The sequence below is a fragment of the Amblyraja radiata genome, chromosome 4 (genome assembly GCF_010909765.2).
Source record: "Amblyraja radiata isolate CabotCenter1 chromosome 4, sAmbRad1.1.pri, whole genome shotgun sequence".
Lineage (NCBI taxonomy): Eukaryota > Metazoa > Chordata > Chondrichthyes > Rajiformes > Rajidae > Amblyraja > Amblyraja radiata.
The window spans coordinates 20330467-20349420 of record NC_045959.1 but is presented as its reverse complement, the minus strand read 5'-3'; the positions used below and the strand labels follow the sequence as shown (position 1 = coordinate 20349420).

The window sequence follows — 18954 nt, the reverse complement described above, 5'->3', positions numbered from 1 at the left end:
ATTAATAAAATGTTGAATATTTCTGTGCTTCTGGTTTTGATTTTGGGCAATCACTTACTATTGCAGAAACTCCTGATGGTGAGCACTTTTGCCAGGAAAGTTTGCAGTTGTTGAAGGGAGATTTTTAATAATTTGATTCAAGTCAATTTTGCATTGTAGGCTTGAGGGGTAAGACAAATGATTTATAAATGCCCATCAAAAGTGTACACGGTCTTTCCATTCTCAATTAACTGTTCAGTGATTTTAAACATTAAGAGAATGTTTAAAAATGCCGACGAATAATTTTCTAACTTAAGGGTTAGGGTGTCATCAAAAAATGACAGTGTGACACTCTACCTCCATTTTCAGGAGCAGGTTGTCAACTGTAAATGCAATAGATTGAGATTTATATTGCTGGAATTTTAATCTTTCTCTCCCAGCTTTGAATCACAATTAGCCACATTACAACAACGCAGTCTATGTAGTTCATGTCAAGAATAAGTTCATAAGTAAGTACATATGTGATAGGAGCAGAATTAGGCCTTTCGGCCCATCAAGTCTACTCTGCCATTCAATTATGGCTGATCCACCTCTCCCTTCTAACCCCATATACTGACTACGATGATATTCTATCAACCATGCTAAACACTCATTCCTTCCACTACTGGCACGCGGTGGGTACAGCATGTGTCATCAATGAAATTCCCGACAGTTAGTTGTCCACACTAATCCAAAAGCATCCTCAAAGCCCATAATCGCTACCACCAAGCAGTATAAGAGCAGCCAACACGTGGGGTTACCTTCCAAACCACAAATCACACATCATCCAGAAATATATCACCAGCTCGTCATCATCGCTGTGTTTATACTGTGGAACCCCCTACACTACAACACCGTCGAAGCACCTAAGTCAGAAGAACTGCAAGGTTCAAAGTGAAGGCATCACCTCATCTCCTCAAGGGCAAATAGGGATGGTGAAAATTAATAAGATGATTAAATCCATTTACCCAACATGAAACTAATGCTGAAGAAACTCATTGCCTCCTGTACATTTTTGCTCATGGCTTTGTTTGCTTTCAGCCCAAAGGTCTGCCCAGGAGTTGCCATTGATAGAAAAGCAAAGCATTGACAGGTTTCCCGTGACTGGTGGGAAGGTGATGATTTTAAACGGCCACAACTTTCTTGCAGAGTCGAAAGTCATCTTTGTGGAAAAAGCAGCAGGTAAGTTGAAATATGCCTGATGTCTCCTGCCCTTAATAGGAAGACATAAGTGTTGATGTATGCCTTCCCTTTGCTAGAAATATGAGCTAATATTGCCTTTGTTGCTTTAATAATTTATTTAATTTAACACATTATCACCAGTTACCAACATTTATATATTGCATTTAAAAAAAAATATTTTTGACTAAGCAATTTATTTTCCTTGTTTTATTTTTTGCCTGATTGGGCATAAAAAAGCTTTCGTGTAACAGTGCAAAATTCATGCTTGGATCAGTAATGCCGAACAGCTAGCAGCTGGAATTGGTACTCCTCTTCTGAAATGTAGCCGGCCCCATTAATTTAATTGGGGCCGACTTTCGGAAGTATAGTACATTGTACATATGTTACCATATTGTATGTTCAGCATTACCAATACAAGACAGGTCAACAGTGTTTAAGTAAAGTGCCAATTTATTGCTCGTAGGAAAAAAATGAAACCAGGCTATATGAATTAGCTACAAATATTCCAACAAAGACCTCAAGATCTAATCGGGATACAAGGTTTTATGTAGCTGATTAAGGACCTAAGCATATTAACAGAAATGACCAGGAAATTCTATTTACACAGCTGCTGTTTGAATAGTCGATGATTGCCATTAAGCTTAAGTATCTGTTTTGGATTTGTAGGCTTCTATACCTGAATAAAACACGAGGCAATATTAACTGTACATTTGTTTAAGGTTTGAACTCTGCTCTCTTTCAGCAAATATTTTTTTCTGAAAGTTATTGGCTTTGAATGTGAGTCTTTAGTCCCAAGTTTTATTGATTTTGCATTTATGTGAAGTGCTGGCTTTGGAAATGTTATTCTGCATAAATCTATACCGTCCATAGTCTAAAGGAAAAAAATGATTTATACGGCACCTTTCATCAGCTCAGTCCATCACGTACTTTATAGACAAGAAAATACCTTTGATGTGTCACTCAAAATATAAACTGCCAGAGGAATTCAGAGGGTCAAGCAGCATCTGTGGAGGGAGAGAGATAGTTGACATTTATGCTAAGATCTGATGCAGGGTCGCGATTCGAAGCATCAACCATCCTTTTACCTCCATAAATACAGGCTCCTGTACCTTCTTCCTGATGTTAGCAGCAAGAAGAGAGCATGGCCAGAATGGTGTGGGGTTTTTGATGATATTAGCTGCCTTCTTGACTAGGATGGGATTTAAGAATCCAGCAGAGATGACCTTGATTTAAGGCCACACCCAAAGATAGTATCTCCAGCAGCACTGCTTCATTGCTCTGACACATCAGCCCAGATGATGCTCCACCTTACTTGGAGTGGATATTGAACTCATGACATCTGGTCGAAGTGCTAATGCTGAGACTAAGGTGACACCAAAAACATTAATATTCTTCTTGTGCAAAAGGCCAAAGGGATGTTTTTCCAAACTATGCCAGCCAGTGGTAATCCTACAATTAAATGTTACAGTAAGTAATGCGGCGAAGTTGGGCAGCTGGTAGACCTGCTGCATCACAGCGCTAGAGACCCGGGTTCAATCCTGACCTTGGTGCTGTGTGTGTGGAGTTTGAAAGTTGTCCCTGTGACCACATGGGTTTCCTCCGGGTGCTCCAGTTTCCTGATGTGTGGTTGTAGGTTAATTGGCCTCTGCAAATTGCATCTCGTGTTTAGGGAGTGGATGTGAAGGTGGGATAATATGGAACTAGTGTGAGCGGTTGATAGTATATGGATAATAATGGTTTCATAAATTCATGTCATAGGAGCAGAATTAGGCCATTGGGTCCATATAATCTACTCCACATTCAATCATGCCTGATCTATCTTTCTCTCTCAACTCCATTCTCATGCCTTCTCCCCAAAACCTTTGACACCCGTACTTATCAAGAATCTGTCAATCTCCACTTTAAAAGTATCCAATGACTTGGCCTCCACAGAATTCCACAGGTTCACCACCCTCTGACTATAGAAATCCTTCCTCATCTTCTTTCTAAAGATATGTCCGTTTATTCTGAGGCTATGCCCTCTGGTCCTAGATTCTCCCACTAGCGGAAACATCCTCTCCACATCCACTCTATCCAGGCATTTCACTATTCAGTAAGTTTCAATGAGGTCCTTCCTCATCCTTCTAAACTCCAGCAAGAGCTGTTCCAAAGCTGACAAATGCTCATCATTTGTTAACCCAAATCGTCCTCAGGATCATTTTGTAAACCTCCTCTGGACCCTCTCCAGTCCATCCCTCCTCAGATATGGGGCCCAAGACTACACATAATACTCCAAATGTGGTCTGACCTGTGTCTTATGAAGCCTCAGCATTACATCCCTGTTTTTATATTCTAGCCCTCTCAAAATAAATGCTTGAGGGATATTGGCTAAACATGTCCCGCTGAGTTACTCCAGCATTTCGTGTCTATCTTTGGTTTAAACCAGCATCTGCAGTTCCTTCCTACTCCTGCTGATCTTCTTAATCATAATATCTAAAGAAAGATTCTTCAAAAATACAGCTTGCAAATGAACAATTCACACACAATTAAAATCCATCTTGTGCAAATGCATTCAATTCCCATTCAGTACCATCTGTAGCATTATTGAACTGGATCCTTACAAAGCAACCAGCCATGAGCAGGTAGCAAGACTATTTAAAAAAAAAGGTATATTGTACACAAATGAATTCTGCTAGGGGTTAATCTCATCCTTGCTTGAACTCCTCAGATCTGGCTATAATGGTGATTGAGTTTGAACAAGGAAAAAAGTTTCTCATAGCAAAAGCATTTTTCTTTTGTTAGGCTGAAGTCTCCAAGCGTATTTTGCGAAGAAAGTTCATATTTTATGGCTATCTTTCAAATACCTATTCCCTAACAGTGGCAGTGTTAGAATTTATGAGTCATGAGCATGACCTGAGTAGGAGGATCCTCTTTTAAGGTTATTATTTTGGAGGGTTTCCCTGATGCTGGCACGATCTACAAATTCCACAGCTGCCTGTGGAAACCTGTTAAACTGGGAGCTATCAACTCAACATCACTGTACACGGCCACTTCACAGCCTTTTGACGTTAGATCTGATGAGCACTCTCGTCTTGGCATCTCTGCAGTGATTTTTTGTTGTTGCATAAAATCTAGTTAATGTCAACTAGTGTGTGTGTGCGTCTGTTTGTGTGTGTGTGTGTTTTATGTGGGGAGGGGTGGGAGGGGAGAGAGAAATGGGAGGTTGTTTTTTCCTTCTACAAGTGACTCAGAGCAAGGGGTATTTCCCTGTGGATTGTAATTTTTCAGTCTGGAATGATTGGACAGATGCCAACGCATTTTGAGGCAACAGCAGTTAGTGCTCCTGGTAAATGCTTCAGTAAGGTCAAATATTAGATAGGAGCTTGCATGTAATCACTCCCTGGCCTTTCCCTCATTAAATCTGGATATTTAATCCACTGAAAATTAGGTGCTTTGGAACAGATGTTTTCCTAGCAAGGCACATCCAGATGATGACGGATCTGTCAGGCATGGACAATAATACTGAACAATGGATGTAAATTCACAAGACAATAATATGATAGCTGTAGAGATTTCAAATACAGATATAATCAGACTTTTTAACCCTCCTGAACTATTTTTTTTATTCATCCAAGGGATGGTGGATTTGAAGGCTGAGCCAGCATTGAATTGCCTATCCCTAGTTATCTTTGAGAAGCTGGTGGTGAGCTGCCTCCTTGAACTGCTGCAGTCCTAGAGGTGTGGGTGAGCATATACTGTTCCCAGGGAGGGAGAATTCTGACTCGGCAACAGTGAAGGGACGGCCATAGATTTTCAAGTCAGGCTGGTGTGTGATTTGAAGGGTGATTTCAAAGTGGTGGTGTCCCCATACTTCTGCTCTCCGTGTCCTTCTAGTTCATAGATGTCATGAGATTTATCTGTGAGGCAATACTGCAGAAACATAACACAGTGGTGGATTTTAAAACAATAAAAAATGGGGTGGAATTGAGTCCTCCATTGAATCCATTAAAAGCAGTTAGTACAGGGCCTGTCCCACGAGCATGCGACTCCATGCGGCAAGCGCGACCTAACGTGGTCGCTTGAGCTGTACGGCCTCGCGGGGCCGGTCCCACTTCGATCGCCGGAGCCGTACGGAGTTGTGCGGAGCTGGTCCCGACATCGTGCGGGGCTCCGAAAAACTGACCGTTCCCATAGCTAACGTCCGAGGCCCACTTTGCAGGCCTGTATCTTGGTTTCTGGTGGCCCAGGTGGACCATTCCGATACTGTTTGACTCCTCTCAGAGGCGGTTCAAAAATTCCGCGTGGCAACGGCCTGCCGGCCCGCAGCCACCTCGACGCCGTACGTCACGCGTGAACTTCCCGCAGACTTCGCTCGCACTTCATGTCACTCACTCGACCTCCGCGCGGCCCCCGTTTCTGGTTAGGTTGCGCTTGCTGCATGGAGTTGCTTAGGTCGCGCTTGCCGCATGGAGTCGCATTCTCGTGGGACAGGCCCTTACAGGTCCACCATCAATTTTCCGGCACCCATGGTTGCAGAGCCTTGCTGGATTATTGGTTTTGCTGGACCAACACAGGTCACGGCCTCTGAGAGGAATCGAACAGTATTGAAATAGGCCACCGGTGACCAAGATACTGGCCTGCAAAGTGGGCCTCGGACGCTGGCTATAGGAATGGATCCGTCGGCTCTGATCGGGCCGGTGTTCCGATTGGAAGTCCGGCCACAGAAGTCCCAACGAGGTTGAGATCAGCCGTCTCACCCGGTCTAGGTGAGGGACGATTGGAGGGGATTTCAAGTGCGCTCTTGTAATTTTGTCCGGATTAAAGTTCAGTTGCTAGAAAATCGGTGGTGATCCTGTAATGTAAATAACAATAGAACTGAATTTTGAAATTCACAGTCTAAAGTGGATAAGTTACAATGGTTCACATTTTTTGATATACAACATACTGAGTGCCTATTTCATTCTATTTGTTTTGTTTATTAATTATGGCACTATTGAACATTAGGGGACTGTTTGACAGACAATCAAACATCATCCAGTCAAGTAACAAGGTGTCTACCTGCTTACCAGACTGAGCCTCTAAGGATTGGCACTGGTGTGAACCTGTGGGTGGAGCAATTGGAACCGTTGTTTGTCTGAATTCTCCAGGAATATATTTTCCTAGAGTTGGCAAATCTAGGTATATTCCAAAACACTAATTCAAAATGCAATGGAAGTAAAATCCTTCAGATAAAGGGTATGCATGAGATGTCCAAGCCAAAAATACTGGAGATCAACAATTAGTGCCGTTTTCTCCCAAAATTATTTTATGTTTACAAAAACTTTCAAACATTCTCTATAATTCAGTACAACATCTCTCACACTCTGTCAAGCAGATAACTGTTGGATAATGGCCAACTTCCTATATGCAATGAATTATATAATTCCCGTCAATACTTTGACAACTGTGAGTCAGTGGAAAGGGTATGATGTGAAATGAAAAATACACTATATTATTTTTGTACAGGATTAATGCAATTGTGGATTTGTGCTGTTTCAGTGATTCTTAATGAATCAATGTGCTCTGTTGCGCTCCATTCCACTGAAGATTATTTTTCTTATCATGAATACAATAGGCATATTTTAATATAAACAGGTGCCCTTTGCGTTAGCAAGACCCTTCTGTAGTCAGATATTGAGAAAGAAAATCTTATGGGATGATTTTTCCACTCTTTGCTCCCCTTTCCCATTGCACTTTTAAAAAATTCAACAATGCAAACCTGCAAAACATGTTTACTCAGAGAGACTAATGCCCTCTTGGAGGATATCCCAGTGCGTGGGAGTTGAGACTTTCCTCACAGCTCTCCAGACATAATGTGAGGAATTGTCTGCTGTCTGATGCATAACAACTTCTGCTCCTGTGAAAATGAAGTGCTACTGACTTCTTATGATTTGTCTTTTCCACTCTATTGCATAAGCCAATTCTTCCTGGGGAACTTTCACTGGTGCATAACTGCGCATCATTGTTGCTAAATAGCTGTTAAATCACTGAAACTATATTTAGTTTTATTCTGTAATTAAGTCTTTAACTTAATACTCAGGCACTGCGGGCAATTCACTTTCTTCCTCAGTTTCCCTTGTATTTTATCACTATTTGTGAGGCTTGTGAAATGTGTACTCCATGCATTGACATTGTACTGGCCTTCATGATTAAACATTGGGCCAGAGTTGGCAGTGAGCGGTTAAGGAATGGGACTTCCCAGGCAACAGCTGCTTACTAATTCTTTGTGACTAACAACAAAGTTCAATTATTAAAGAGTTTTTTAGCAGGTGTCCTGTACAAGGGCGTACCTGTGGAGAAACCAACAGCAAAGCCCCACAACCAATCAGAAGAATTCTTACTAAGCCATGCGCCAAGAGTGTTTAGCTCAACATAAAACGATGCACTGCACTCTCTTTAACACAGCAGGGCCATGGTTCCCATTTACCTTTAACACAGCAGGGCCCTGGTTCCCATTTACCTTTAACACAGCAGGGCCCTGGTTTCCATCTATCTTAACACAGCAAAGCCCGAGTTCCTGTGCTCCCATTAACACACCAAGGCCTAATTTCCCACATCTTCCTTATTGAGTTTGCTGCATTTAAAAAAACTTATTGTGCAGCTTTTAAAAAGGAGTGAATGAAAAAAGTTGGAGAATTAATAGGCGTAACACCCAGCAGTCTGCACAATCTGCCAGTCGAGCACTTCCAAAATCTTGAGCATACTGGATTAATGGAGGTACAGCATGGAAATAGGCCCTTCAGCCTGCCGAGACCATGCTGACCAGTGATCACCCCCCGTACATTAGCACTATCCCACATACTAGGGACAATTTTACAATTTTTACAAAAGCCAATTAACCTACAAACCTGTACGTCTTTGGAGTATGGAAGGAAACTGGAGCTCCTGGGGAAAACCCATGCGGTCACAGGGGGAACGTACAAACTCTGTACAGACAGCACTAATAGTCAGGATTGAATCGGGGTAAGGTAGCAAGGCAGCCTTTGTGCCATTGTTCTTGTTCTTCTTAAGCCTTTTGCTCCTCTTGACCAATGTCCTCCACCTCACACGTTTGTTGGCAGTTCTTTCAAGATCTCCCCAGTTGAGCCCACTCTCAGACATTTCTATCTGGACACCTCTTCTCCAGCTGTTCCTGGGGTGACCTCTTTTCCTTTTTCCTTGGGGGTTCCATTTCAGGGCTTGCCGGGTGGCAGATGTTTGTGGCAGGTTTCCTGAGGGTATGTCCAACCCAACTCCATTTTATCCTTCGAATTTGTAAGTCAATGGGCTCCTGGCTTGTTCTTTTCTACAGCTCCACATTGCTTACTTTGTCTCTCCACCAGATGTCAAGTATTCTCCTAAGGCAGGTGTTAATGAATGTTTGCAGCCTCTTTGTAGTGTGTTTTGTTGTTTTCCATGTCTCTGATCCGTACAGCATCACCTGTTTCACATTTGAGTTAAAGATGCATATTAAAGATGGTTGATTGAGATGTGTTTTGAGCTCCAGACCTTCCTGAGCATGTTAAACACCACCCTAGCCTTATTGATTCTACTTTTTCTGTCTGCCTCTGCCCCTCCGGTGATGTCCACAGCACTGCCTAGGTATGTGACTGTTTCTAGAGCAGTGCTGTGCATAAGGATAGGGTTGCTGGTTTTGGAGCGGATCCTCATCACCGGTGTCTTTGCTGTATTGGGTGTAAGACAAAGTTTTGTTGCAGCTTGTGAGAGTCTGTCCGTCTTCTCCTGCATTTGCATCTGTGTGTGTGAAAGGAGAGCTATGTCATCTGCAAAGTCAAGATCATCTAGCTGCTCCCACATTGTCCACTGAATTCCATTTATTTTCCCTTCAGTTGTTTCCATCATGATCCAGTCAATTGCCAGGAGGAACAGGAATGGTGACAACAGACGTCCTGACACTAAAGCTCTGAGAGAGCTGGCCTGCATGCATAACTTTGCATGAAGTTCCATCATACGAGTTCTTGATTAGGTTTATGATCTTGGTGGGAATTCCATAGTAGTCCATTAGGCGCCATAGTGTTGTCCTATCTATGCTGTCAAATGCTTTCTCAAAGTCGATGAAGTTGATGTACAGGGACGTGTTCCATTCAATAGACTGCTCAATGATGATGCGTAATGTTGCTATGTGGTCTGTGCATGAACGATCCTTCCTGAATCCTGCTTGCTGGTCCCAGAGCCTTTTGTCTACAGCTTCCTGTTGACAGGTGAGGATGACACGGTTGAGAAATTTACTGTGTACAGAAAGTAGGGTGATCCCTCGGTAGTTGTCACATTTTCTTAGGTCATCTTTTTCTGGCAGTTTCACGATGTATCCCTCTGCCCATCTGTGGATGTCTTTTCCTCCTCCCAAATTCTCCCAAAACGCCACCGAGCAGGTCTTGAGTCTATTGATGAGTCTATATCTACCTTTAGGGCTTCAAGGGGAATATTGTCAGGGCCAGCAGCCTTGCCAGTTTTCTGTTGCTTGATTGCAGCCTTTATTTCTGATTTTGTTGGTCTGTCACACTTGATTTGTAGTGGTATCCTGGCTTTGGGAATGTGTGTCTTTACAGCCGGTTGGTGGCCTGTTTAGGACTTCTTCGAAATGTTCTACCCATCTGTCGAGCTGCGCCTCCTGGGTTGAAATCAGTTGGCCGTTCTTGTCTGTAATTGGTTTATTACTATGCAGATATGTCCCGGACAATTTCCTTGTGATGGTATATAACTCCCTCATGTCCCTTTGAGTCGCTGCAATGTCTGCCTCTTTGGCTAGCCTCTCCACCTGTGTTCTCTTGATGTTCCCTCCTGATGTTCTTTCGCACTTCTTTGTGGCATCTATTGTACTCATTTTGGGCTAAAGCCTTTTCAGCTCTTGTTCTTGAGTTGTTCATTTTCCCCTTTAACTTTCTCCTCTGTTGGATTGTGTTGGGCGTTTCTGGTGTTATCCACTCTTTGCGCTTTTGTGCTGCCCCCAATTTTACTGTGTGTTTTTCTAAACCATTAAAAACAACAACAAAAATCACAAGGAATTAAATATATTACAATTAAATTAAACCAAGACATTGCCAATTGTCTTGTTTTCCCTTGCCACCATTCCTCCCCATTCCTTGGTATTCCTGCACCTGGTCCAAACTAGTGAAACCTCAGCTGGCAGAACTCCCAGTGGGCAAGCTCTGGAACTTCCTCCGTTACATAAGTTAATGAAGGGATTTCTGTGGTTGATTCGGGCTGATGTTATGAGGAAAATGGAGCCTCTCCTATCTCCACCCTGGTGTCAGCTTAAGGACGGTTATGCCTGTGTGTCGCGTGCTCCTTTGTTAAGAGGTCTTCTCAAGAAGAGGAGGAGAAATTCATAGGAAAGAGATTGTTTTGGACTGCACAGAGACTGTATGAAACCCTAGCACACCCTAACATAGTTGCTCAGCCCTTAGTATTGTCGCCTTTCACACCACACCCTAATTTGATTGTAGCTCTCCAAGCTTGAAAGCATGAGAGGAAGATTTGCTTGGTGGTCCAAGACCTCTTGCAATCAATCAGTGAGCTTATGTTTTCTGTGTGACCTTTAACTTCAAAAATATTTCACCAGACGTTGGAAGGAGCCGGTGGGGGAAATTGCTCGACAATTTGTATAACTGTTTCCATTCCAGTCAGCTGTGTCTACTGTTCTGCTGCAAGAAATACTTAGAAACCAAGCATCCTCCCCTTACACTCGCTGGACAGGGCTTGTCTTTGATCTCTGGTCAGAATATAGGGACCGCTATAGCAGAGGCCCTCATAAAATAGTTTTCCAGCTGTTAGCAATTGTTGGCATTGTTGCTGACGAGTTTCTGACTTTGTCCTTGTCCTGTAGATCTTCTCAGTACAGGTCTGTCAGCAATATTGCTTTTTTTTGGATTTTTTTGATTCAATTTATTGTCATTGCACTTTTCAGTGCAACAAAATGGTTTAGCCTGCAGTCATAACATAGAATAAATAACAAACACTCAACACAGTTTAAGTCCCAAAGTCATTGTCTCTTCCCTCCTTGCTCTCCCTCTGTGCTGAGGCAATCCAAGCCTCCGATGTTGTGACCCCACCGGGTGATGGTAGGTAAGTCCCGCGGCTGAATCCGTGCTCCGCAAACGGGCCGGTTCAAACTCCGCGGCCCGGGGCGGTCGAAGCTGCCGAAGCTGCCGTCCTCCAGTCCAGCGGACGCAGCTGTAGTTGCGGGAGCTCCGGAAAACAGAACTCGAGCTCCCGATGAAGTCGTCCACTGGCCCGCGGCCGAGCCTCCGAGGCTCCAAAGTCGGGTCGGAAGTTGGGTCGCACCGCAACCACAGCCCCGAAGTCGGCCAGCCTCGCGTTGGTAAGTCCTGGCTCTGACTCCGCAGCCTCGAGGTCGTTCGCAGTTGGAGGCCGCCAGCTCCGCGATAGGCCTCAGCGCAGACGGACACGGAGACGGGGGATACGGCAGGAAAGGTCGCATCCCCCCCCGAAGGAAGAGTAAAAAAACATGTTACACCCACCCCCCCCCACACATACACAACTAAATAAACCAAAATAAACTGTAAAAACGGGACAAGAGAAAACAAAAAACAGAAAAGACAAACGGACTGCAGGCGAGCCGCAGCTGCAAGGCAGCGCCGCCACTTCCGGAACTTTGACTCATAGAATCTTGGAATATTCATAACACAGAAGGGCATTTATGTCCATTCAGTTAACATAGAGATAACTAGCATTTTTAAGACACAAGGAACTATAGATGCTGGAATCTTGAGCAAAGCACAAAGTGCTGGTGCAACTCAGCTGGTCAGGCAGTGTCTGTGGAGGGAATGGATAGGCAATGCTTTGGGTTGGGCCCCTTCCTTCTTCAGCTACTCCTTCAGTCTGAAGAAGTTCAAGTTCAAGTGAGCTTATTGTCATGTGTCCCGGATAGGTTAATGAAATTCTTGCTTTGCTTAGCACACAGAACATAGTAGGCATTTACTACAAAACAGATCAGTGTGTCCATATACCACAATACATATATATACACACATAAACAAATAAACCGATAAAGTGCAAATAGCAGATAATGGGCCACCAATAATCAGAGTTTTGTCCGAGCCAGGTTTAATAGCCTGATGGCTGTGGGGAAGTAGCTATTCCTGAACCTGGTTGTTGCCGTTTTCAGGCTCCTGTACCTTCTACCTGAAGGTAGCAGGGAGATGAGTGTGTGGCCAGGATGGCCAGAAGATTTCTGACCCAAAACCTTGCCTATCAAATGTTGCCTGACCCACTGAGTTACTTCAGCACTTTGTGCTTTGGCATCCATTTTAATCCTGCCTTGCTTTGTAGCCCACCAAGTCCAAGTGCATCTGGAACATATCCAAGCACTTTTCAAATGTCATTAGAAATTCTGTCTTTATTATCTTTACAGATGGTAGGTTCCAGATCCACACCACCCTCTGTGTTTAAAAATACAACATGTTCCCTCTAATCCTTCTACCAATCACTTTAAACCTAAGTTGAAAGAAATATTATCATTCCTGTTTTTATAAAGGACAGCCTTCCAATGATAATCTTAAATTTTCTTTCTGGGCACTCTTCACTCTTTCATTTAACTCGATGGTGTTTAAACCTGATTGTGAACTTGGTCAAAGTTTGACGTAGGAAGAGTTCCCAGGAGTATACTTGATACACAAGAACTTCCTTTACTGCTCATTTTCTTTAAAAAAATATATAAAACTTTAACCATCGATACAATCTGCTCTTTTTAAGCAAACTACATCATAAGATTTAAAATGAATTCTCCTATGAAATATGCATCATGGAACAAGACCAGTGCTATTTTGTTTTGTAGAGTAATACTCTTAATTCAGTGTATGGTTGAAAAAAATGTCTTGGCATTTCGCAGCCAGAAAAGTCTCGATATTTTCCACTCTCCGTTGAAACTGCTAACAAAGGAATGGAAAATACCCTTACCTTTTAATTTAATTTGCTAACAGACTTTGTTACATTTGTTAGTTTGTTCTTATGGCCAAGTCAAATTAGTAATGACAAAATTTGATATGAAATCAAAACCTGACAGTAGTTTTAATTTGGAAATACTGCCAGAATTTGAGTACTGGGTATATTTTGTGTACAGTCCTAAAACATTAATTTGCCCAGGGTAGTAAGCTCTGGAATTCCCTCCCTAAAGCTTCCCACTTCTTCTTCTTCATTACGATGCCCATTAAAACTTACTGCTTTAACAAAGCGTCTGGTCACCTCTTTTTAATGTACGGATTGAATTCAAGCATATGAATTCAAGCATATTCAAGCACACCCTGGGATTTTTATTTATTGTTTTAAAGATGCAATGTGAATGGAATTGTTATTATTGCTCTCAAATGATGTGCCAAAGATTGAGGGTCTGAATCCAAGACCCCTGAAAATAAGGATAGAGTGATGCCAAGGAATGTTCTTGCGGGTTGGGTATTGTTTGCACGCCTGGCATTTGCCAGTCTCTGGGTCCCTGTACTACACCATGTACCATATTGCCTCCCTCCATGGAAGGAGGCTATTCTGTCTTATCGAATGCCTTATCTTGTCTTATCGAAAGCAAATGGCATGTTGGCTTCATAGCGAGATAATTTGAGTATAGGAGCAAGGAAGTCCTACTGCAATTGTACAGGGCCCTGGTGAGACCACACCTGGAGTATTTTGTGCAGTTTTGGTCTCCTAATTTGAGGAAGGGCATTCTTGCTATTGAGGGAGGGCAGCGTAGGTTCACCAGGTTAATTTCCGGGTTGGTGGGACTGACATATGATGAAAGAATGGATCGACTGAGCTTATATTCACTGGAATTTAGAAGGAGGAGACATATAAAAACATATAACACTATTAAGGGATTGGACAGGCTAGATGCAACAAAAATGTTCTTGATGTTGCGGGAGTCCAGAACCAGGGGCCACAGTTTAAGAAAAAGCGGTAGGTCATTTAAGACTGAGATGAGGAAAAACATTTTCACCCAGAGAGTTGTGAATCTGTGAAATTCGCTGCCACAGAAGGCACTGGAGGTAATTTCACTGGATGCTTTCAAGAGAGCGTTAGATAATGCTCTTTGGGCTAACGGAATCAAGGGATATGGGAAGAGAGCAGGAACGGGGTACTGATTTTGGATGATCAGCCATGATCATATTGAATGACGGTGCTGGCTCAGAGGGCTGAATGGCCTACTCCTGTGCCTATTTTCTATGTTTCTATATTTCTATGAATCTAAGCCAGCTGATAGACCAATCTCATGTTCCCACTAATTTTCTCTGAAATGTATTCACCTCACATTCGCACCAACTCTGTGCAGAAAGGAACTGCAGATGCTGGTTTATACCAAAGACAGACACAAAGTGCTGTCAGCAGATTTAGGCAGCTGGAGTAATTCAGGCAGCTGAGTTACTCTAGCTGCCTGAACCTGCTGGACTAACTCAGCGGGTTCAGGCACCATCTCTGGAGAAAAAGTACGAGTGACATCTTGGGTCTGAAGTAGGGTTCCAATCCCAATCGGCCTGTCCTTTTTCTCCAGAGATTCTGCCTGACCCGCTGAGTTACTCCAGCACTTTGTACCTATCTTCCCACCAACTCTCCCAGATTGTTTCCTTTAGCTATGCACTGAGTGGAGTTTTTGCAGTGGGCAATTAACGCACCAACCCTCACATATTTGGGATGTGGCATCTAAGAGTGGTCCATGAAATCACAAAATATTGGAACAGACAGCATGGAGATTGGGATTGAACACAGGCTGCTCGAGCTGTGAGGCAACAGCTCTACCACACCCATTATTCTGTTGTTGCAATATAGAATAATTTATGTGAGTCCCCTGCACACATGAAACGAAGGCCATCAGGGAAAAGGTAGTAAGAAACAAAACAGAGCCTTGTGAAATTAATGTGTTTATCATCAAGATGATCATACAAATAGAATGCCCTTGAGGATTTGGTTAATACACTGTGAATTTCAATAGCCTAACTCTAAAAATAATTATGAAGTTTGGATTGTAATGCATGGTTTATGTTGGTCTGTCTTTATAAATCAGTTGCAAAGGTTCACTGTTATGGGATAGTATAAAGGGGAGATCACTGCGCACGTTATTTCTTGGTTACATAAACAACTGCTTACGTTCGGCCGAACGCACTATGGGAACTTCACCCGCCCCCCTGCAGGAACTATACATCAGGAGGTGCAACTTCAGAGCCAATAAAATCATGGGAGACCCCTTCCACCCCTGCAACGGACTGTTCCAGCTGACTTGACTTGACACAGTTGATGGAGTTCACACCCAATTTGCATGGTGGAGTCACACCCAATGCATTTTCATTTAAAAATGATGCTATCTTTTATCTGCATCCATTGATAAAGTATGCATTGACAAACTAACCAGCTTGATGGCGGAACTCCGTTGAATGATACTTGGACTGGGTGTCAAATGAATCCGTACTCCCAATGAGAAAGCAGAGTGGCCACAAAGTGCTGGAGTAACTCAGCGGGTCAGTCAGCATCTCAGGAGAAAAATGATGGGTGACCTTTCGGGTTGGGACCCTTCTTCAGACTCAAGAAGAGAAGTATTCTGATAGTACTCTACAAGTGCGCTTACAGGACGGTAATAAACTAAGCAAAATAGATGACATTACAGCACAAAAGATAGGAAAAATAAATTATAAAATTGTAACACTGAAATAAATCACCATTGATTCCGAGGGAGAGCCCAGCAAAGTGACTTGCAAGTGCATTTAGAGTAACATATCAATGCCATTTATGTTCCATAATTTACTGTTTCAAATTGCGCTTTTTATTACTATTGCACCATAATAGTACTTACACCGTTGATTGTAAAGCATCCGGTATTTGTACAATCTAAGATTCCTTTTAACTAAAAAAAAACAAAGGCGTGATGCAAACTTTGTGAAGTCTGAATCTTCCGGATTCAGACCCTCTACCACCCCCCCCCCCCACCTCTCTCCCGCCCCACCCACCTCTTTTCCACCTACCCTCTCCCCCTCCTCTCTCCCCTCCTCTCTCCTCCTCCTCTCTCCTCCTCCTCTCTCCTCCTCCTCTCTCCCCCCTCTCCTCTCCTCTCTCCCTCTCCTCTCTCCCCCTCCTCTCTCGCCCCTCAAACCCCCTCAACCCCCTCCTCTCTCCTTCCTCTACCCCCTCTCTCTACCTCTCTCCCCTCGCACCCCACCCCTCTCGCTCCCAATCCCCCCCTGCCCCCGTCCCTCCCTCTGCTCCCCGTCCCTCCCTCTCCCACCCCCATCCTCCCCTCTGTCGCCGCCCTCTACATCCCCTCCCCTCTGTCTCCCCCTCACACTCCTTCTCTCTCTCCCCCTCACTCCCCCCTCTCTTCCCCCTCTTGCCCCCTCTCTTCCCCACTCTCTCTTCCCCACTCTCTCTCTCCCCGCTCTCTCTCCCCTGTTCTCTCCTCCACTTTCTCAATCCCTCTCTCTCTCTCTCTCTCTCTCTCTCCCACTCTCTCTCCCCCAATCTCTCACCCCTCTTTCTCACACCCTTCTTCCTCCCCCCCCCCCCCCCCCCCCCCTCGCCCTCCCTCTCTCCGCCCCTTGCTTGCAACCTGGTGCCAGATCTCAAAAGGACTTTGGGCCAATCTAAATTTGGGCCTTAATACCACCAAGTTTAAGTATAGCACCTATGATTTAACATGAGAGCAAATAGTTCTGCAAACGTTCAGCGTGCCAGACAACTAGAGAAATAAATAGACACCATTTCCTGTCAGTGAAAGTTCAGATGACTTTGTCGCTGTGATTTCTCTCTCAGTGGATGTTGCCCGATCTGTTAAGTATCCCCCCCCAGGTTTATTATGGATTTACAGCATTGTGTTCTTTTGCGTTTGGAATGTGTTTCACCTTGTTTTATCTGAACAGTGTAAGGGTGCCCAGGGTATCGATTCCTCATTACAGGGTTACGTGTGGGTACCGTGGGCGTATATTTCTTTACCAAAAACATTAATAAACTATTTGTTTAAAGCCCAAGAGATTTTCTCACTGCTTTCAGTTCCTCTGCTGATGGCAAAAGCAAGTTATGCATCGTTGCTTGGAATACTAAGCAGCTAACAAAATGCAGGGTAATCTGCAAAGGTGGAATCTGGGCCTACATCCCGACCCAAAGTTAATAGTTTGTTGAGTTGAAGGATGTGCATTCACTCATTCATCTAATAATGTTAAGGAAGCCTGGCCTCAGCCCTCCAGCGATTGGGAGATTTGAAGTCCTACGCACACCACTGCATACAATAAATAGAAGCTTGGAATTGGGTTTGGACAGAACATGAGGATGGAGATCTTTACAGTTCAATGAGAGAACTAAGAGTTACCTTTGCAGTTTGATGCCCTGCATAATGTTAGAATGAGAACGGATATTGGGATGAGGGAGAAGGAGATTGAACCACGTGGGTAGGATGGTCAAACGTGCTTGTTCGACCAATTGGTCCACAATGTTTGTGCCGAGGCTGATGCCAAGGTGAACTGATCTCATCTGCTTCTATATGATCTAGAATAGAGGATCCCTCTATTCCCTGCATTTCCATGCACCTACCTAAAAGCCTATTACATAGAAACATAGAAACATAGAAAATAGATGCAGGAGTAGGCCATTCGGCCCTTCGAGCCTGCACTGCCATTCAATATGATCATGGCTGATCATCCAACTCAGTATCCTGTACCTGCTTTCTCTCCATACCCCCTGATACCTTTAGCCACAAGGGCCACATCTAACTCCCTCTAAATATAGCCAATTAACTGGCCTCAACTACATTCTGTGGCAGAGAATTCCAGAGATTCACCACTCTCTGTGTAAAAAATGTTTTTCTCATCTCAGTCCTAAAAGATCTCCCCTTTATCCTTAAGCACCATTTTCCTGTCTGCCTCCACAACAATCCCTGGCAGTGCGTTCCTGGCCCCCACCAGTCGAATTACCAAGCGAATCAAAGAATGGGGATCAGAAAGTTGATGAAGTAGTACATTAAATGAGCTGAGCATACTCAAATGGGTGAATAACCTATACCTGCACTTGCTTATCATGCCGCCAGGATGTAGGAATAAGGGGGACCATACTCTGGTGATGGAGGCGCAGTGAGCACAGTGGAGAATCAGATGATATTGTGTGTGGTTTCATGTGGTTCTGATGCTCTGAGTGCTCACTTTGATGGTACTAAATTAGGTGTGATTGTGCCTGTGGAAGAGGATATAAAGAGATATCATATCTGAGGAAGGATGTGCTAGCTCTGGAGAGGGTCCAGTGGAGGTTTACAAGAACGATCCCAGGAATGAGGAGGTTAACTTATGATGAACGTTTGTCGGCACTGGGACTGTACTCACTGGAGTTTAGAAGAACGAGGGGGGACCTCATTGAAACATACAGAATAGTGAAAGGCTTGGATAGAGTGTATATGGATAGTATGTTTCCACTAGTGCGAGAGTCTAGGACTAGAGGTCATAGCCTCAGAATTAAAAGACGTCCTTTTAGGAAGGAGATCAGGAGAAATGTCATTAGTCCGAGGGTGGTGAATCTCTGGAATTCTTTGCCACAGAAGGCTGTGGAGGCCAAGTCAGTTGATATTTTTTAAGGCAGAGATAGATAGATTCTTGATTAGTACAGGTGTCAGTGGTTATGGGGAGAAGGCAGGAGAATGGGGTTCGGAGTGAGAAATAGATCAGCCATGATTGAATGACAGAGTAGACTTGATGGGCCAAATGGCCTAACTCTACTCCTATTCCTAATGACCTTATGACCTTATGATCAAGGGGTTATAGA

The 18954-nt window shown here is 43.7% G+C and overlaps 1 protein-coding gene across 3 annotated transcripts in view; it reads left to right on the top strand.

Annotated features, from left to right (window-relative positions):
* nfatc1 (nuclear factor of activated T cells 1) overlaps nt 1–18954 on the top strand; it is a 261410-nt gene that overhangs the window by 87524 nt on the left and 154932 nt on the right. For all 3 annotated transcript variants that reach the window (XM_033019054.1, XM_033019055.1, XM_033019053.1), the window contains exon 6: nt 1060–1200. In XM_033019054.1, the coding sequence (XP_032874945.1) occupies nt 1060–1200 (141 nt within the window). The remainder of the gene's footprint in view (nt 1–1059; nt 1201–18954) is intronic.